The sequence below is a fragment of the Xenopus tropicalis genome, chromosome 1 (assembly GCF_000004195.4).
Source record: "Xenopus tropicalis strain Nigerian chromosome 1, UCB_Xtro_10.0, whole genome shotgun sequence".
NCBI classification, from domain to species: domain Eukaryota; kingdom Metazoa; phylum Chordata; class Amphibia; order Anura; family Pipidae; genus Xenopus; species Xenopus tropicalis.
In genome coordinates, this window is record NC_030677.2 from 87,351,600 (window position 1) to 87,371,060 (window position 19,461).

Genomic DNA, 19,461 nt, shown 5'->3' on the forward strand with positions numbered 1-19,461 from the left:
TGTCACCCTATCTGAGTTCTTTGAAAGGGTTTGGCTGGGGCATGGTTATTATACCATCTAGCTTTGATGTTTTTAATGTCTTCTGTGCTTGTTGTCACCCTATCTTAGTTCTTTGAAAGGGTTTGCCTGGGGCATGGTTATGATCCCATCTATCTAAGATATTTTTTCTGTCTTCTGTGCTTGGTACGCTATCTTCGATTTTTTAAAGGTTCTGCCTCAGGATTGGTTATGATACCATCTATCTAACATATTTTTTCTGTCCTCTGTGCTTCAGTGGCTGCAACAAAAAAACCATAATTTTTTAGGAATGTACACATTCCTGATTTTTCAGGGTTCTGCAACAGCGGCAAAATCGTATCTTTTATGGTCACCACAGGTGATCGAAAAGGTAGGACAAACCTGGGCCCACACTGCAGAATCAGTGTTTTTTGGTTCACGTTACTGTACATTGAATTACCTCTGCCTGACCATGCACGTGCGCACAAGCACGGTGACTGCTAAACACACCACTACAGAAATATTCCCACCGACGGGACGAACGTCCTGGAGGTGACAAGCAACTAGTAAAAACTAATATTCGCACACTTGACAGTATCATTAAAGCTTTTTGCATTTTTTTTCGTTGCAGTAAACGCGGCGTTTTGTCTTTGCGTGTGAACCGGCCGTAACCTTTACACGACTTGATTGGAATGTAGATGCCGGACTTTTTAAAGCAGTTTATTACATAAGTTTAGGAATGTAGTGTGTTTTCTCCCCTTAACAGCACAAAACGCAACGCTGTGTCAACAACGTATTTTTCAGAGAAATTTTTGCCCTTGATGCCCCTCCTGCATGCCACTGTCCAGGTCGTGGCACCCTTTAAACAACTTTAAAATCAGTTTTCTGGCCAGAAATGGCTTTTCTAGGTTTTAAAGTTCGCCTTCCCATTGAAGTCTATGGGGTTCGCAAAGTTCGCAAACGTTCGCACTTTTCGGCGAAAGTTCGCGAACGGGTTCGCGAACATTTTTTTTTAGGTTCGCTACATCCCTACTCATAAATATTGACCAAAAAATCTTTGCTAAACTTATAGCAAATAGATTAAAAACATACTTACCAGCTTTAATCCACGCTGATCAATCCGGATTCATACCTGGAAGAGAAGGGAAAAGTAACACAGTTAGATCATTAAATATAATAAAGGTTATGAAAAACAAAAAGAAAGAAGCTCTAATTATATCAATGGATGCTGAAAAAGCATTTGATAGGATTAACTGGTTTTACATGGAGAATGTCTTACTTGCAATGGGATTTGGTAATATTTTAATTACATAGTAAGTTGGGTAGAAAAAATACATACGTCCATCACGTTCAACCATAATGCCTATATATACTTGCCTAACTTCTAGTTGATCCAGAGGAAGGCAAAAAACACCATCTAAAGCCTCTCTAATTTGCCGCAGAGGGGAAAAAATTCCTTTCTGACTCCAAGATGGCAATCGGACCAGTCCCTGGATCAACTTGTACTAAGACCTATCTCCCATAACCCTGTATTCCCTCACTTGCTAAGAATCCATCCAGCCCCTTCCTAAAGTTATATAATGTATCAGCCATCACGACTTATTCGGGGAGGGAATTCCACAACTTCACAGCTCTCACAGTAAAAAATCCTTTCCGAATATTTAAACGGAACCTCCCTTCTTCTAAATGGAGTGGGTGCCCTCGTGTCCGTTGGAAGGACCTACTGGTAAATAAAACATTAGAAAGGTTATTATATGATCCTTTTATATATTTATACAAAGTTATCATGTCACCTCTTAAGCGCCTCTTCTCCAGTGTAAACAGACCCAACTTGGCCAGTCTTTCTTCATAACTGAGACTTTCCATACCCTTTACCAACTTAGATGCCCTTCTCTGGACCCTCTCTAACTCAATAATGTCTCGTTTGAGCACTGGAGACCAGAACTGGACAGCATATTCTAGATGGGGCCTTACCAGCGCTCTGTAAAGGGGAAGAATAACCCCCTCCTCCTGTGAATCTATACCCCTTTTAATACAGCTCAAAACCTTGTTTGCCCTTGCAGCTGCTGCCTGGCATTGCTTGCTACAGCCAAGTTTATTATCTACAAGGACTCCAAGGTCCTTCTCCATTATGGATTTGCCTAGTGCAGTTCCATTAAGGGTATAAGTGGCTTGCATATTTTTACATCCCAGGTGCATGACCTTACATTTATCCACATTAAATCTCATCTGCCACTTAGCCGCCCAGATTGCCAGTTTTTGAACAAATTTATGAACAAATTAAACAAAAGTGGACCCAGTACAGAACCCTGAGGGACCTTATTCCAAGTAGAGAATGTACCATTAACAACCACCCTCTGTACCCGATCCTGTAGCCAGTTTTCTATCCATGTGCAAATAACTTCACTAAGACCAATAGACCTTAGTTTAGAAAGTAGTCGTTTGTGGGAAACGGTATCAAATCTACTGCATCCCCACTGTCCAGCTTCTTACTTACCTCATCATAAAAAGCAATTAAATTGGTCTGACATGACCTGTCCTTCATAAAGCCATGCTGATTACTGCTCATAATGGCATTCTCCAGTACATAATTTTGTATGTGATCCCTTAACAAGCTTTCAAATAACTTGCCCACCACGGATGTCAATCTTACAGGACTATAACTGCCAGGCTGAGATCTTACTCCCTTTTTAAATATAGGAATGACATTCGCCTTCTTCCAATCCCTAGGTACCATACCTGATGAAAGCGAGTCTGAGAATATCAGAAACAAGGGCCACTGTAATTCTGACCCTAGCTCTCTCAGTACCTGAGGTTGTATTCCATCTGGCCCAGGTGCCTTGTTTACATTTATCTTGTGTAACCCCTTAAGCACCATATCCTGTGTCAACCACTGTGTAGTTGGAGCTGAGGCAACAGTGCAGCTATTGGGTGGGACTTGGCACTCTGGCTCCTCTACTGTATACACAGAAGAAAAGAACTGGTTAAGCACATCTGCCTTTTCTGTATCCGCTGTAACCATATTGTTACTATAACTCAATGGGGCCACACCCTCAACCTGCATCTTTTTGCTATTAATATACTTAAAAAACTTTTTGGGGTTAGTTTTGGCCTCTGCGGCAATGCGCTCCTCATTTTCTATCTTAGCCTTCTGGATTGCTGTTTTACAACACTTGTTATAGTGTTTATAGTCATTAAACACAGCTACTGTCCCCTCTGACTTATATTTCTTAAAAGCTTTCCTTTTTTCCCTTTTAAATAAAGTGCTGTCTTGTATAAAAAAGGGCATTGACTCAAGGGATGAAAACATAATTTTGCCACTTTAGGTCCCTTTAGGTCCATGGTACGGCCTCACCTTGAGTATGCGGTGCAGTTTTGGGCTCCAGCCCTTAAAGGAACAGTAACACCAAAAAATTTTAAGTAATTTTAAAGTAATTAAAATATAATTTACTGTTACCTTGCACTGGTAAAACTAGTTTGCTCCAGGAACACTACTATAGTTTATATAAATAAGCTAATGTGTAGCCATAGGGGCAGCCATTGAAGCTGGAAAAAAGGAGAAAAGGCACAAGTTATATAGCAGATACCAGATTAGATACCATTGTATTTTACAGGGTTTATCTGTTATCTGCTATGTAACCTGTGTCTTTTCTCCTTTTGAATGGCTGCCCCCATGGCTACACACCAGGGTTTTTATATAAACTCTAGTAGTGTTTCTGAAGCAAACACACAACTTTAACCAGTTCAGGGCAGCAGTATATTATAGTTTAATTTCTTTAATCCATTTTCATTTTTTGGTGTTACTGTTCCTTTAAGAAGGATATTAATGAGCTGGAGAGGTTGGGGTTGTTTTCTCTGGAAAAGAGGCACTTGCGAGGGGACATGATTACTCTGTTAAGCCACATAGGGTGATTCTTAACACTTCTACTTTTTCTTATTAATGGAATAAATTGAGAACAGTAATGATTTAATATCATTTTTAAATGACAACCATTTCTGCTCTGTGTTTTTATCAGAAAACATAATGCCCCAATCTATGCCCTGAAGTGCTGCCCTTAAGGAGCTAAAATTTGCCTTCCTAAAATTCATTGTCTTTATTGCCCCCATGTAAATTTGTTTCCTGCACCAAACATCAAATGAAATAACATTATGATCACTATTACCGAGGAGTTCAACGACTTCCACATTTGCTATACGTTCTGGGTCATTAGAGATCACTAGATTCAGTATAGCATGGTTCCTGGTTGGCTCCTCAACAACCTGTGACATAAAATTGTCACAAGTTTATAAACTTATTCCCATTTACTGTCCTGGCAGTACTATGGCTCCAGTCAATATCAGGATAATTAAAATCCCCCATTATTATCACTTTCCCCAAACTAGCAGCAAATAATTGAGAAAATAATGTCTTTATATCAAAATCCAAGTGCAAAAAAAATGGAACACTATCAGACAAATTCCTAATTATAAATGGTACTAGGCAAGGATGTCCACTATCCCCCCTTCTTTTTGTTCTAACTATTGAAACTTTACTAATAGCAATAAGACAAAATAGGGACATTAAAGGAGTTACAATCTCTAAGATTGAACACAAAGTTTCAGATGAGTTTGCAGATGATCTTCTATTTTATGTAACCCAACCTCACATTACCCTACCTAATATGATGGTACTTATAAATACATTTAGCCAATTATCCAATTTTAAAATTAACACAAATCTGAAATTTTAAATATTACCATTTCCCAAAATAAAGTTCAAAATTTTAAAAAAAAATTTTCCTTTAAATGGGCCAAAGAAGAGATCAAATATTTGGGGACCTATTTAACACAAAATGAAAAACTTCTTTACCCTAAGAATTATCTTCCAATATTTGGAATGATAGATAAAGACACTCAAAAATGTTCAAACATTTGTATATCCTGGATAGGTCGAATAAATGTAGTCAAAATGCTAATTCTCCCTAAAATTCTATATATTTTCCAAAATATACTAATAGATATCCCTGGAATATTTTTTAATAAAATTAAAACAAAAGTTTCGAAATTCATATGGAAGAAATCCAAACCTAGAATAGCCTATGAAACTTTAACAAGAGTTAAAGAAACAGGGGGATTGGGTCTCCCATGTTTATATACATACTACAACGCAACTCAATTGTCTAGAATTATCTTATGGCAAAATGAGAAATATCCCAATCCAACCAAAAACGCAGAAAAAGGAGATAATATTAAATCACTAACTACCTTAATTTGGTCAGAGAAAATACAAAATCACTAAAAGTGATACAACGGTATACCCTACTATTAAATGGTGGTTCAAATTGAACAAAGAATACATGCTAGCCCCATATCCCTCCCCATTAATACCTTTGTTTAATAACCTGGATTTTAAAGCAGGAATAGAAAATGGGATAATTAACCCTTTAAGTGCCAGCCGAATTCGTCATTTCGGTTCCCCCCAGTGCCAGACGTTTTTTAAGCATTTTGTACTCATTCACTTTAACAATGTTTTTTGGTAGGAAAACCTCCACGAAACTAGGGAAATTATATATCGTTTTTTTCGTCACTAATTGGGCTTCGACATACATACCAAATTTTATAACTTTTCTGGAGATATGATGTGTATTTTGGGTGAAATATGTAAAAAAAAAATAAAATTATGAAAAATTTCTGTATATTTTGAGGTTTTTTTCCATAGAAAAGTTAATTTTACTCACTTTTTTTTATTGTTTGTAAAAGCCCTGATACTCCCAATTCCAACGATACCAAATATGTGGTGGTACCCCACAGTTCCTGTCCAGAAGTAACCCCCAAACTAAGGCAATACTTAGTACAATATCACACCAGAACAAAGCAGAAAAGCGCTTGTAACAGTTAATGCAGCATAACTTATATGTAAATCTAAAATATCCCCTCATGTTTGGTATCTTTAGAAACTACAGACCTTCAGGTTTCTAGGTGCAATGTAGTTTTCACTCAAAAGCCAAATACCTTTTGTCAGTGCATTGTGAAATTTGGAACTTTTTATGACATTTTTTTTTTTTTTCTAAAACGTAAACTTGGACGCATGATCAAATGTGGATTTGACAAAAAAAAATCTCATAAAAATTTTCTAGCAAAGGCATATTTGAAAGACAAACTTCTCCTGAATAAAATGATGCCCCATATGTATGGGTGCACATAAAGACATGGGCACCAAACACTCCAAAGCAGGGGCAATGCACAAGGGCAATTACAGCTAAAAATGTGGGGGCTGCGCTCTATGTGCACTTCCTGCAGTTTTTCAGTGTTAACCCCCCCTACCTGTGAAATAACCCCCACAAACTATATATTTCTGAAAAGTGCACACCTTCAGCTATTCAGAGACGCCACTCTCCTCTTTCTACATGGAAAATTGTGGCCGCAGTCCCTTGCAGAAGTTAGCGCTTTGGTCAGAAATCAAGGAAAAACCAGATACAAACCTAGATTTCTCCCCAAAATCTCCATGGCAACTACCAAAAACTTACTAACCATCAATCTGCAAGTTCCCCTGAATAAAACGATACCCCATATGTATGGGTGCACATAAAGACGTGGCCACCAAATGCCCCCAAACAGGGGCAATGCATAAGGGCAATTTCAGTTGAAATTTTGGGGGCTGCGCTCTATGTGCACTACCTGCAGTTTTTCAGTGTTAACCCCCCCTACCTGTGAAATAACCCCCACAAACTATATATTTCTGAAAAGTGCACACCTTCAGCTATTCAGAGACACCACTCTTCTCTTTCTACATGGAAAATTGTGGCCGCAGTCCCTTGCAGAAGTCAGCGCTTTGGTCAGAAATCAAGGAAAAACCAGATAAAAAACCTAGATTTCTCCCCAAAATCTCCATGGCAACTACCAAAAACTTACTAACCATCAATCTGCAAGTTCCCCTGAATAAAACGATACCCCATATGTATGGGTGCACATAAAGACGTGGCCACCAAATGCCCCAAAACAGGGGCAATGCATAAGGGCAATTTCAGTTGAAATTTTGGGGGCTGCGCTCTATGTGCACTACCTGCAGTTTTTCAGTGTTAACCCCCCCTACCTGTGAGATAACCCCCACAATCTATATATTTACGAAATGTGCACACCTTCAGCTATTCAGAGACACCACTCTTCTCTTTCTACATGGAAAATTGTGGCCGCAGTCCCTTGCAGAAGTTAGCGCTTTGGTCAGAAATCAAGGAAAAACTAGATACAAACCTAGATTTCTCCCCAAAATCTCCATGGCAACTACCAAAAACTTACTAACCATCAATCTGCAAGTTCCCCTGAATAAAACGATACCCCATATGTATGGGTGCACATAAAGACGTGGCCACCAAATGCCCCAAAACAGGGGCAATGCATAAGGGGAATTTCAGTTGAAATTTTGGGGGCTGCGCTCTATGTGCACTACCTGCAGTTTTTCAGTGATAACCCCCCCTACCTGTGAGATACCCCCACAATCTATATATTTACGAAAAGTGCACACCTTCAGCTATTCAGAGACACCACTCTTCTCTTTCTACATGGAAAATTGTGGCCGCAGTCCCTTGCAGAAGTCAGCGCTTTGGTCAGAAATCAAGGAAAAACCAGATACAACCCTAGATTTTGGTCAGAAATCAAGGAAAAACCAGATAAAAACCTAGATTTCTCCCCAAAATCTCCATGGCAACTACCAAAAACTTACTAAACCTCAATTTGCAAGTTCCCCTGAATAAAACGATACCCCATATGTATGGGTGCACATAAAGACGTGGCCACCAAATGCCCCAAAACAGGGGCAATGCATAAGGGCAATTTCAGTTGAAATTTTGGGGGCTGCGCTCTATGTGCACTACCTGCAGTTTTTCAGTGTTAACCCCCCCTACCTGTGAGATAACCCCCACAATCTATATATTTACGAAATGTGCACACCTTCAGCTATTCAGAGACACCACTCTTCTCTTTCTACATGGAAAATTGTGGCCGCAGTCCCTTGCAGAAGTTAGCGCTTTGGTCAGAAATCAAGGAAAAACTAGATACAAACCTAGATTTCTCCCCAAAATCTCCATGGCAACTACCAAAAACTTACTAACCATCAATCTGCAAGTTCCCCTGAATAAAACGATACCCCATATGTATGGGTGCACATAAAGACGTGGCCACCAAATGCCCCAAAACAGGGGCAATGCATAAGGGGAATTTCAGTTGAAATTTTGGGGGCTGCGCTCTATGTGCACTACCTGCAGTTTTTCAGTGATAACCCCCCCTACCTGTGAGATACCCCCACAATCTATATATTTACGAAAAGTGCACACCTTCAGCTATTCAGAGACACCACTCTTCTCTTTCTACATGGAAAATTGTGGCCGCAGTCCCTTGCAGAAGTCAGCGCTTTGGTCAGAAATCAAGGAAAAACCAGATACAACCCTAGATTTTGGTCAGAAATCAAGGAAAAACCAGATAAAAACCTAGATTTCTCCCCAAAATCTCCATGGCAACTACCAAAAACTTACTAAACCTCAATTTGCAAGTTCCCCTGAATAAAACGATACCCCATATGTATGGGTGCACATAAAGACGTGGCCACCAAATGCCCCAAAACAGGGGCAATGCATAAAAGCAATTTCAGTTGAAATTTTGGGGGCTGCGCTCTATGTGCACTACCTGCAGTTTTTCAGTGTTAACCCCCCCTACCTGTGAGATAACCCCCACAATCTATATATTTACGAAAAGTGCACACCTTCAGCTATTCAGAGACACCACTCTTCTCTTTCTACATGGAAAATTGTGGCCGCAGTCCCTTGCAGAAGTTAGCGCTTTGGTCAGAAATCAAGGAAAAACTAGATACAAACCTAGATTTCTCCCCAAAATCTCCATGGCAACTACCAAAAACTTACTAACCATCAATCTGCAAGTTCCCCTGAATAAAACGATACCTCATATGTATGGGTGCACATAAAGACGTGGCCACCAAATGCCCCAAAACAGGGGCAATGCATAAGGGGAATTTCAGTTGAAATTTTGGGGGCTGCGCTCTATGTGCACTACCTGCAGTTTTTCAGTGATAACCCCCCCTACCTGTGAGATACCCCCACAATCTATATATTTACGAAAAGTGCACACCTTCAGCTATTCAGAGACACCACTCTTCTCTTTCTACATGGAAAATTGTGGCCGCAGTCCCTTGCAGAAGTCAGCGCTTTGGTCAGAAATCAAGGAAAAACCAGATACAACCCTAGATTTTGGTCAGAAATCAAGGAAAAACCAGATAAAAACCTAGATTTCTCCCCAAAATCTCCATGGCAACTACCAAAAACTTACTAAACCTCAATTTGCAAGTTCCCCTGAATAAAACGATACCCCATATGTATGGGTGCACATAAAGACGTGGCCACCAAATGCCCCCAAACAGGGGCAATGCATAAGGGGGGGCTGTGCTCTATCTGCAGTTATTTAGTCTAAACACCCCCATACCTGTGAAATAACCCCCGCAAACTATATATTTCTGAAAAGTGCACACCTTCAGCTATTCAGAGACGCCACTCTCCTCTTTCTACATGGAAAATTGTGGCCGCAGTCCCTTGCAGAAGTTAGCGCTTTGGTCAGAAATCAAGGAAAAACCAGATACAAACCTAGATTTCTCCCCAAAATCTCCATGGCAACTACCAAAAACTTACTAACCATCAATCTGCAAGTTCCCCTGAATAAAACGATACCCCATATGTATGGGTGCACATAAAGACGTGGCCACCAAATGCCCCCAAACAGGGGCAATGCATAAGGGCAATTTCAGTTGAAATTTTGGGGGCTGCGCTCTATGTGCACTACCTGCAGTTTTTCAGTGTTAACCCCCCCTACCTGTGAGATAACCCCCACAATCTATATATTTACGAAAAGTGCACACCTTCAGCTATTCAGAGACGCCACTCTTCTCTTTCTACATGGAAAATTGTGGCCGCAGTCCCTTGCAGAAGTCAGCGCTTTGGTCAGAAATCAAGGAAAAACCAGATACAACCCTAGATTTTGGTCAGAAATCAAGGAAAAACCAGATAAAAACCCTAGATTTCTCCCCAAAATCTCCATGGCAACTACCAAAAACTTACTAAACCTCAATTTGCAAGTTCCCCTGAATAAAACGATACCCCATATGTATGGGTGCACATAAAGACGTGGCCACCAAATGCCCCCAAACAGGGGCAATGCATAAGGGGGGGCTGTGCTCTATCTGCAGTTATTTAGTCTAAACACCCCCATACCTGTGAAATAACCCCCGCAAACTATATATTTCTGAAAAGTGCACACCTTCAGCTATTCAGAGACGCCACTCTCCTCTTTCTACATGGAAAATTGTGGCCGCAGTCCCTTGCAGAAGTTAGCGCTTTGGTCAGAAATCAAGGAAAAACCAGATACAAACCTAGATTTCTCCCCAAAATCTCCATGGCAACTACCAAAAACTTACTAACCATCAATCTGCAAGTTCCCCTGAATAAAACGATACCCCATATGTATGGGTGCACATAAAGACGTGGCCACCAAATGCCCCCAAACAGGGGCAATGCATAAGGGCAATTTCAGTTGAAATTTTGGGGGCTGCGCTCTATGTGCACTACCTGCAGTTTTTCAGTGTTAACCCCCCCTACCTGTGAGATAACCCCCACAATCTATATATTTACGAAAAGTGCACACCTTCAGCTATTCAGAGACGCCACTCTTCTCTTTCTACATGGAAAATTGTGGCCGTAGTCCCTTGCAGAAGTCAGCGCTTTGGTCAGAAATCAAGGAAAAACCAGATACAAACCTAGATTTTGGTCAGAAATCAAGGAAAAACCAGATAAAAAACCTAGATTTCTCCCCAAAATCTCCATGGCAACTACCAAAAACTTACTAAACCTCAATTTGCAAGTTCCCCTGAATAAAACGATACCCCATATGTATGGGTGCACATAAAGACGTGGCCACCAAATGCCCCCAAACAGGGGCAATGCATAAGGGCAATTTCAGTTGAAATTTTGGGGGCTGCGCTCTATGTGCACTACCTGCAGTTTTTCAGTGTTAACCCCCCCTACCTGTGAGATAACCCCCACAATCTATATATTTACGAAAAGTGCACACCTTCAGCTATTCAGAGACGCCACTCTTCTCTTTCTACATGGAAAATTGTGGCCGCAGTCCCTTGCAGAAGTCAGCGCTTTGGTCAGAAATCAAGGAAAAACCAGATACAAACCTAGATTTCTCCCCAAAATCTCCATGGCAACTACCAAAAACTTACTAACCATCAATCTGCAAGTTCCCCTGAATAAAACGATACCCCATATGTATGGGTGCACATAAAGACGTGGCCACCAAATGCCCCCAAACAGGGGCAATGCATAAGGGCAATTTCAGTTGAAATTTTGGGGGCTGCGCTCTATGTGCACTACCTGCAGTTTTTCAGTGTTAACCCCCCCTACCTGTGAGATAACCCCCACAATCTATATATTTACGAAAAGTTCACACCTTCAGCTATTCAGAGACGCCACTCTTCTCTTTCTACATGGAAAATTGTGGCCGCAGTCCCTTGCAGAAGTCAGCGCTTTGGTCAGAAATCAAGGAAAAACCAGATAAAAAAACCTAGATTTCTCCCCAAAATCTCCATGGCAACTACCAAAAACTTACTAACCATCAATCTGCAAGTTCCCCTGAATAAAACGATACCTATGTCTGGTTGCACATAAGTACATGGCCGCCAAACCTGAAAATGCATAATATTGGGGCTGCACTCTATGCACCCCTTTTTTTTTGCCTGCACCCGAATGAATGGGATACGCTCGGGTGCAGGCACATGTAGCCGATATACGCATGAAAACGCGTGAGAATGCAAAGTCTCGCGTTTTCATGCGTATATCGGCTACACGTGCCTGCACCCGAGCGTATCCCATTCATTCGGGTGCAGGAACAAGTAGCAGGCGTAGGGCTGAATTTTCGGCAAGCGTTTTTCCACTTGCTGAAAAAATCAGCCCTACGCCTCGTGTGGCATCAGCCTAACCCTTGGCAATAGAAACTACCAGAACAATCTTAGCACCTCTGGACCTTTCTAGAACAACTGAAATCAAATGGAATAAAACCACTAAAAGCAATCAAAGAACAATAGTTGCAATGAAATCGGTAAGAGCCCTGGATCCACCAATGTCACTGCAAAAGCAACCTTTTTGGGGGCACTAAACACACAATAAAGAACAATGCAAAGATAAAACACCGTAAAATCCAATAAAACCACCTAAACCAACAGAAGAACAATAATTGCAATGAAATCGGTGGTCAGAGCCCTGGATCCACCAACGTCACTGCAAATTCAGCACCAAATAGCAATAAAAAAGTTACAGTGCAATAGAATAATTCAAAAACAGAAATCAATTATGAAAATGCCAAAAAAACACTAAAATGCAACCAAATAAATCAGATAATTATAGAGCAAGATCAGAAATAAAGTTTTAGTAAAAAAAAAGACTGCCAAAGAAAGCAAAGACAGAAAGAAAAGAAAGAAAGAAAGAAAAAAAAAAAAAAAAAAAAAAAAAAAGTGTAAGTGTAAGTGTGTGTGTAAGTGTCTGTGTGTGCTTGGGAAAGTTGTAAATAAGTGTGTATGTGTACAAAAGTGTAATAATGACAAAGATAGAAGAAAAAATGCAAAAAAAAAAAAAAAAAATTTTTTTAGACAGTTGAGATAGAAATAAGCAAAATAAACAGTGGTAGAGAGTTGTAGTTCAGCTTACCCAAGGCAGGCAGACGATCAGGGGCGATCAGGGGCGATCAATCCAGCAGGAAGGCAGCAGGGGAGCTCCATCTTGTCCCAAGTGCGCAGCAGGAGTGAGGGAGCCGACAGTAGGCGGCGCTATTTAAAGGGACAGCAGTGGACACGTCATCAACGCGTGTCCACTGCTGTCATTGGCTGGCGACGCGATCGGTGCGGCTGGGGGACCCGGATCGGTAAGTATGTCTTCATTGCTCGTTGCCTAGGGGGATCTGAGGGGTTTACAAGCGCTGCGCTGCTTTAAAAGCGAGCGCAGCGCTTGTAAACCCGACAGTGCCATTGGACGTAGATTCTACGTCCCATGGCACTTTGGTCCCTTGGTACCTGGGACGTAGAATCTACGTCCCTTGGCACTTAAAGGGTTAAATTATGGACAGAAAACAAAAATCAAACCATCAGGAATAAAGGATTTTATAGAAAAAAAAACAAATAATAACAATAGATAAAGTACATTCTATATTTAAAGATAATTCTAATTTCTTAATTTTTTATGAACAAATAAAATAATTTATCCATTCACTTCATATAATAAATTCAGAAAGAGAACTTACCTGGTTTGAGAATCTTATTAATAGAAATACTCATCTCCCGAGAATCCTATCATTTTTCTATAGAAAATTAATAGCAAAATATGATATCAAACCACCATTTGCTGGAAAATGGGAAAAAGATCTTGGTATAAGCCTAACATCAGAAAATTGGGAAAAAATATGTTACAATAACTCTAAGATATTTTCTTCAATGAAACTACAAGAATTTAATTACAAATTACTCTCAAGGTGGTATATTACTCCAGTTAAATTGAAAAAAATGTATGGTGTAACTGATATTTGTTGGAGATGTAACGCAGGAGTGGGGTCATATGAACACTTGTGGTACAAGTGTAAAAAACTAGATTACTACTGGAATTCTATTCAGAAAATTATTGAAAAAATTCTTCCAAAAGAATTTGAACTCAATTCTACAGCAGTACTATTGTTATATGATAACAAAAAAAATTATACAATTTCTAATCCACTGATTAAGTATATTATAACAACAGCTAAAGCAATTATCCCACGAAAATGGAAAACTTTAGAACTACCAACATTATCTGAATGGTTCTATCTATTAGAAGAATCTAAATATATGGAAGAATCAATCGCTTATAAACGTGGGAATATACTTAAACACTTCCAAAACTGGAGACTATGGTCTGAATACATAGAGCGTAATCAAAAGAATTAAGGTACCCCACTCCCTGAGATGCAACTCTAAAAATAAATAAAACAGATATAGGGCCTGATTCACTAAAGGGCGATAAAACGTGCGCTATTCTTATTGTGCGCTAAAATTTTTACCGCCGCTTAATTTTGGCGATTTTTCGCACGATTCACTATAAGCATACTTGCGCTTTTTTACGCGCGATATTGCAAGCGTTATTTAACTCGCGAAAGACTATTTCAATGCGGTATTTGCCTGTACATGCGCTAAATTACGCGAATAATCGCCGAATATGAATGGTAGCATAGAAATAGTGTATAAAAATTGTCGAAGCATATAAATGGTGTATATAAATATTAGCCACATATAAATAGTAGATGCTTATAAATAGTAGCCACTAGTGATGAGCAAATGTGTTCTGGTTTCTTTAGTGAAAAATTAGCAAATCTTTCGAAAGATCCACGAAACGGCAAAAATGTTGTGCGGGCAAAAAAATTGTTGCCCGTGACTATTATTTTTTGACACTTGTATCAATTTTTGGATGTGCGGTGAATTTTTGCGTGGCAAATTTTTTCATGCGTTTTGCCATTGGCGGATTGTTTTGCGAAACGCATGAAAAAATCCGCCACGAAAAAATTCAACGCACGTCCAAAAATTCGCTGCGAATCCATGCCTGGCGAAACATTTCATCACTTGTAGCCAAATAGAAATAGTCGCGCAAATGAACGCACGCCATGTTAGCCATACACGCCAATACTTGCGGAAAATTACTGTATTAAAAATGAACATTTCGCTGCAAACTGGCGGCTGCGTCACTCTGGGGGAAACACAGACTTGAATAAATAACACTGTCCATATTTTATTGCAAAAAATCATTTACTGTACTTTTGTATAATTTTTCGCCTGCCTGTAGTAGGTGTTAATTTTCGTATAGCCGAATGCGATATTTAGCACGCAAAAGTTATAGTGAATCATGCGATCGTATTCTTTTCAGCGCGGAAATTAACGCAAAACAGTAAAACTAGTGCGAGAAATACCCCATGCGAAAATGGCGATTTTTCGCACGCGATAACACTATGGTGAATCGCGCGCAAGTTATTTTGCGTTTTTTAACGCGAAAAAGCGTGCGATAATTTTTATCGCCCTTTAGTGAATCAGGCCCATAATGTCTTTAAGAGAAATTACAATTCTATATTAGGAACATCTTCTTTAAATTCTGAGTAAAATAATGTCAATAATTGATAAATGTCTCTAAACTGTAGTTGAAATAACATTCTAGGCTAGAAATGTTAAGAAAATAAAAATATGTCATGATAGATACTTACCTTCAAAGTGTAATAATACATACCTTTATCCCCATCCTTCTTCATTTCTGTATTCACAAAACTTGACAAAAATCAATTGAAAAGTTAATTGAAAAAAAAAAAAAAAAGCTGCACTGACAGGCACAGCTCTGGCTACACTTAGGGGAGTGGCCCAAAAAAGACATGCTTTTGCATTTTGGGCTGATCTCTGCTCTGCTACTCTTGGGGGCTGATTTACTAAGACACGAATTCGAATCCGAATTGGAAAAATTCCGATTGGAAAACGAACATTTTGCGACTTTTTCGTATTTTTTGCAATTTTTCCGGCGCCTTTACGACTTTTCGGAAATTGTCGCGACTTTTTCGTTACCAATATGATTTTCGCGAAAAAACGCGAGTTTTTCGTAGCCATTACGATTCGCTCATATCTTGTCGCGACTTTTTCGTATTGAGCGCTCGTAAGCGGCGGCCGAAACTTTCAGACTTGATTTTGGAAGCCTCCCATAGGACTCAATGGCACCCTGCAGCTCCAACCTGGCCCAAGAAAAGTCACCATACTGAAGCTTGAATGAATCCGAACGCTACGAAAAAATTGCAACATTTTGCAAAACTTCCGCAATGGCTACGAAAAAGGCGCGACTTTTCGCGCAAGTTTTAACACTACGAAAAAATCGCCAGATTTTGCGCAACATTCGGATGGCAACGAAAAAGTTGCGATAATTTTCCGAAAAAATCACCAAATACCGATCATTACGAAAAAAACGCAATCGGACGCATTTGGCCAGTTCGTGAGTAACATATGCTTCATATGCCCTTGCCCTTATGCGGGCTAAGCTACACTGCCGATTTAAAAGGACCAAGCTGGTATCTTATATTGGCCTATATATGGCCTTTTTTACTCTGCAGTCCATGAAAAGTTGGAGAATTACACTGGGTTTGACGCACCATGCCTAGAGGCCAGTGTACTGTTTACATTTACTGTATATTCAATCCTTTAGGAGGATTTAGTTCACTTTTTATATATTTCTTTTTTACTAGTAGAGCTATGGGATCTGTTATCCAGAATGCTTGGAAGTTGGGGTTTTCCAGATAAGGGGTCTTTTCACAATTTGCATCTTCATTCTATAAGTACAAAAAAAAATGTTTGAACACTGAATAAACCCAATAGGATTGTTATGTATTCAATAAGGATTAATTATATTTAAAAAAAATGTTTTAAAATGTAAAATTATTTGATTAAAATTGAGTCTATGGGAGATGACCTTCTTGGAATTCTGAGATTTCTGGATAACAGGTTTCTGGATAATGGATCCATACCTGTATACAATAAGGTTATAGGTTAGCCTATATATACTGTAACATTTGTGATTTCCTTTTTTCCTAGACAAAGAAATAATGACTTCTGAAGGCTTCTTTGTCCCAGGTGATGATGGATACCCAGTAACTAATACTGTAGCTCGAGGAGATGTGGCACGCTTTATGCTCTCAGTCCTTAATGATGAAAAATGGACTAGAAAAATAGTTGCAATGTGTTGTAAAGCATAGATACATGCTGATTTGTAACTGAAATTACTTTGTACAAAGAAACTGACCATTATCTTTTTTACAGTAAATAGAAAATGTATACTTTAAAATCTGAAATCTTGATATGAAATATATTGTGAATTATTCTCCTTATGCTGTAATCAGTCAATAAGGGTTCATACACACTAGTGGTTATCCCTGCATTCCATGTGTTTCACCACAAGGAAACCCAGCAGTAAACACAGTCCTTTCACAGTAGTATTGTATTCATAGTGCTGCAGGAAAGGACTGAACGCATCAAGTTGATCTTTAGGTGTCTTTCTTGAGTACAAGAATGGACAGATGACATATTCTAATTTTCAGAGATTTGTAGCAAAGTGTATTATCTATTTTCTTGTGTAAACTGAAAACTTCTGAAAAGCAAAAAATATGCCCCATCCTCTTCAAGCCTATCTGTTTTGTCTGTGATTCTACATTTTACAATCCTTCTATAAATCCCTCTACAAAGATGCAAATAAAAGTGCGTTTGCAGCAAAGGTGCTAGAAAGTGGTTTATATAAAGCTGTTGTAGAAAGATTTTATTGAATTCACTACTGAATTGATAATTGATTCTTTTGTTGCGATTCAGCAAAGGGAATGCAAGCCAAGCCAAGGCACACAAACATGCTAGGTCACATCAGCCATTTAATGGGCAGAGTTCTGCCTTTTGCTTTCACTTGTTACAGTTAAAGCTGCATTATTTCTGGTCATGTGATCTCTGAGGAAGCACACAGCCCATTACTAAATGGTAGATCAATGAAAATGGAATCCTAGCACACTAAAACCTATACTGACCTATTTATACACTTACCTACATAAACCATATATACCAACATCAATACCAACTAGATCCTAGTATCACAATAGCCTGGATACCATGCTTGTTCAAGAACTCATCCAAGTCCCTCTTAAACGCATCAACAGAATCTGCCATCACAACGTCACAAGGAAGGGCATTCCACAACCTCACTGCCATCATCGTAAAAACACCTACACTGCTTCAAATGAAAGTTCTGTTGCTCTATTCTAATGGGGTGGCCTTTGGTGTGTTGGTTGTTTTTATGTGAAAAAGTACATCCTCTATCTGTCTATAATCCCATCTAATATACTTTTATAGAGTAATCATGTCCCCCCTGCAAGTGCCTTTTTTCCAGAGAAAACAACCCCAACCTTGAAAGTCTAACCTCTGTTTAAATCTTCAATACCCTTTACCAGTTGCACGTCTCTGCACTCTCTTCAGTTCATTAAGATCCTTCTTAAGGACTGAAACCCAAAACTGCACTGCATACTCAAGGTAAGACCTTACCAGAGACCTATATAGAAGCAAAATTAAGTTTTCATCCCTTGAGTCACTGGCTTTTTTTTTTTTATACAAGACAGCACTTTATTTGCTTAAGTTGACACAGAATGGCATTGCCTGGAAATAGACAACTTGTTATCTACAAAAATCCCCAGATCCTTCAAGTAAGGATACCCCAACACACTAGCCAGGGGCAGGTCAAGTTGACCGGGCGCCCTATGCAACCCGGTCGGCCACCTCACCCCCACCACGTTATGACAACCAGCGGGGGTAAAAGAAGGGAGCGTGGACTAGGGGTAGGCAGAAGAGGTTGCTGTCTGGCACCCCCCAGTCATTGCGCCCTAGGCAGGTGCCTCTTCTGCCTACCCCTAGTTCCGGCCCTGACACTAGCATTTAGTGTATAACTTGCGCTTATATTATTTCTACCAAAGTGCATAACTTTGCACTTGTCAACATTTAACCTCATTTTCCATTTTGCTGCCCAGTTTTCCAATTTTGTCAAATCGCTCTGCAAAATGGTAAGATCCTGCATTGAACTTATAGTTCTGCACAATTTAGTATCATAGTATCATAGTAACAATTTAAAAAGCAAAGGACCAATGACTGACCCTTGCAGTACTCCACTAACAACACTGGCCCAATTAGAAAATGTTCCATTTACCACCACTCTTTGTAATCAATATTTCAGCCAGTTTTCTATGCAATTACAAATATTATGTTCTAGGCCAATATACCTCAATTTTATCATTAACTTTTTGTGAGGTACTGTGTCAAATGCTTTATCAAAGTCTAAGTAGTTGACATTCACTGCCATTCTAGCATCGAGGTTCGTGATCACCTCATCAACTTATTGGCATGTGTGTTCTCAGCCGGTTTCCATGATCTTTCTTCTGGGCCAAAACCTTCCCAGATACCAGAGGATGACCTTGAGAAATGCGTGAATCCAGGATTTCTGAAATCAAAAACTCTTCTTTGACATTAACTAAAATTGAACCAGGAGGGGTGAGTTTGGGTGAGAAAATCTTCCCTTAACACAGGGTTTCAGTAAGCTTACATTAAAAAAAGGATGTACTCGTAGTGAATCAGGTAAGTCCAGACAGTAAGCTACTTCATTAATCTTACTCATAATTACAAAAGGTCCTACAAACTTAGGAACCAGCTTTACAGGGACATGTAGCTTCAAGTTTTTTTGTGGACAACCAAGCCCCTACTTCGAAAGCTACCTCCTTGCTTCTGGGTTTGTCAGCATACCTTTTGGAACGAGTGTTAGAAATCAAGATAGTATGAAGGTTATGGAGAGCTGTTAATTGTTC

General features: G+C 39.5%; 1 protein-coding gene across 1 annotated transcript in view; it reads left to right on the plus strand.

Moving 5' to 3' along the window:
* LOC100496714 (uncharacterized protein At2g34460, chloroplastic) overlaps window positions 1-17,345 on the plus strand; it is a 35,796-nt gene extending 18,451 nt beyond the window's left edge. The window contains exon 5 of the mRNA XM_002941495.4: window positions 16,670-17,345. Coding sequence (XP_002941541.1) covers window positions 16,670-16,830 — 161 coding nt within the window. The 3' untranslated portion in view covers window positions 16,831-17,345. The remainder of the gene's footprint in view (window positions 1-16,669) is intronic.
* Window positions 17,346-19,461: the final 2,116 nt, after the last annotated feature.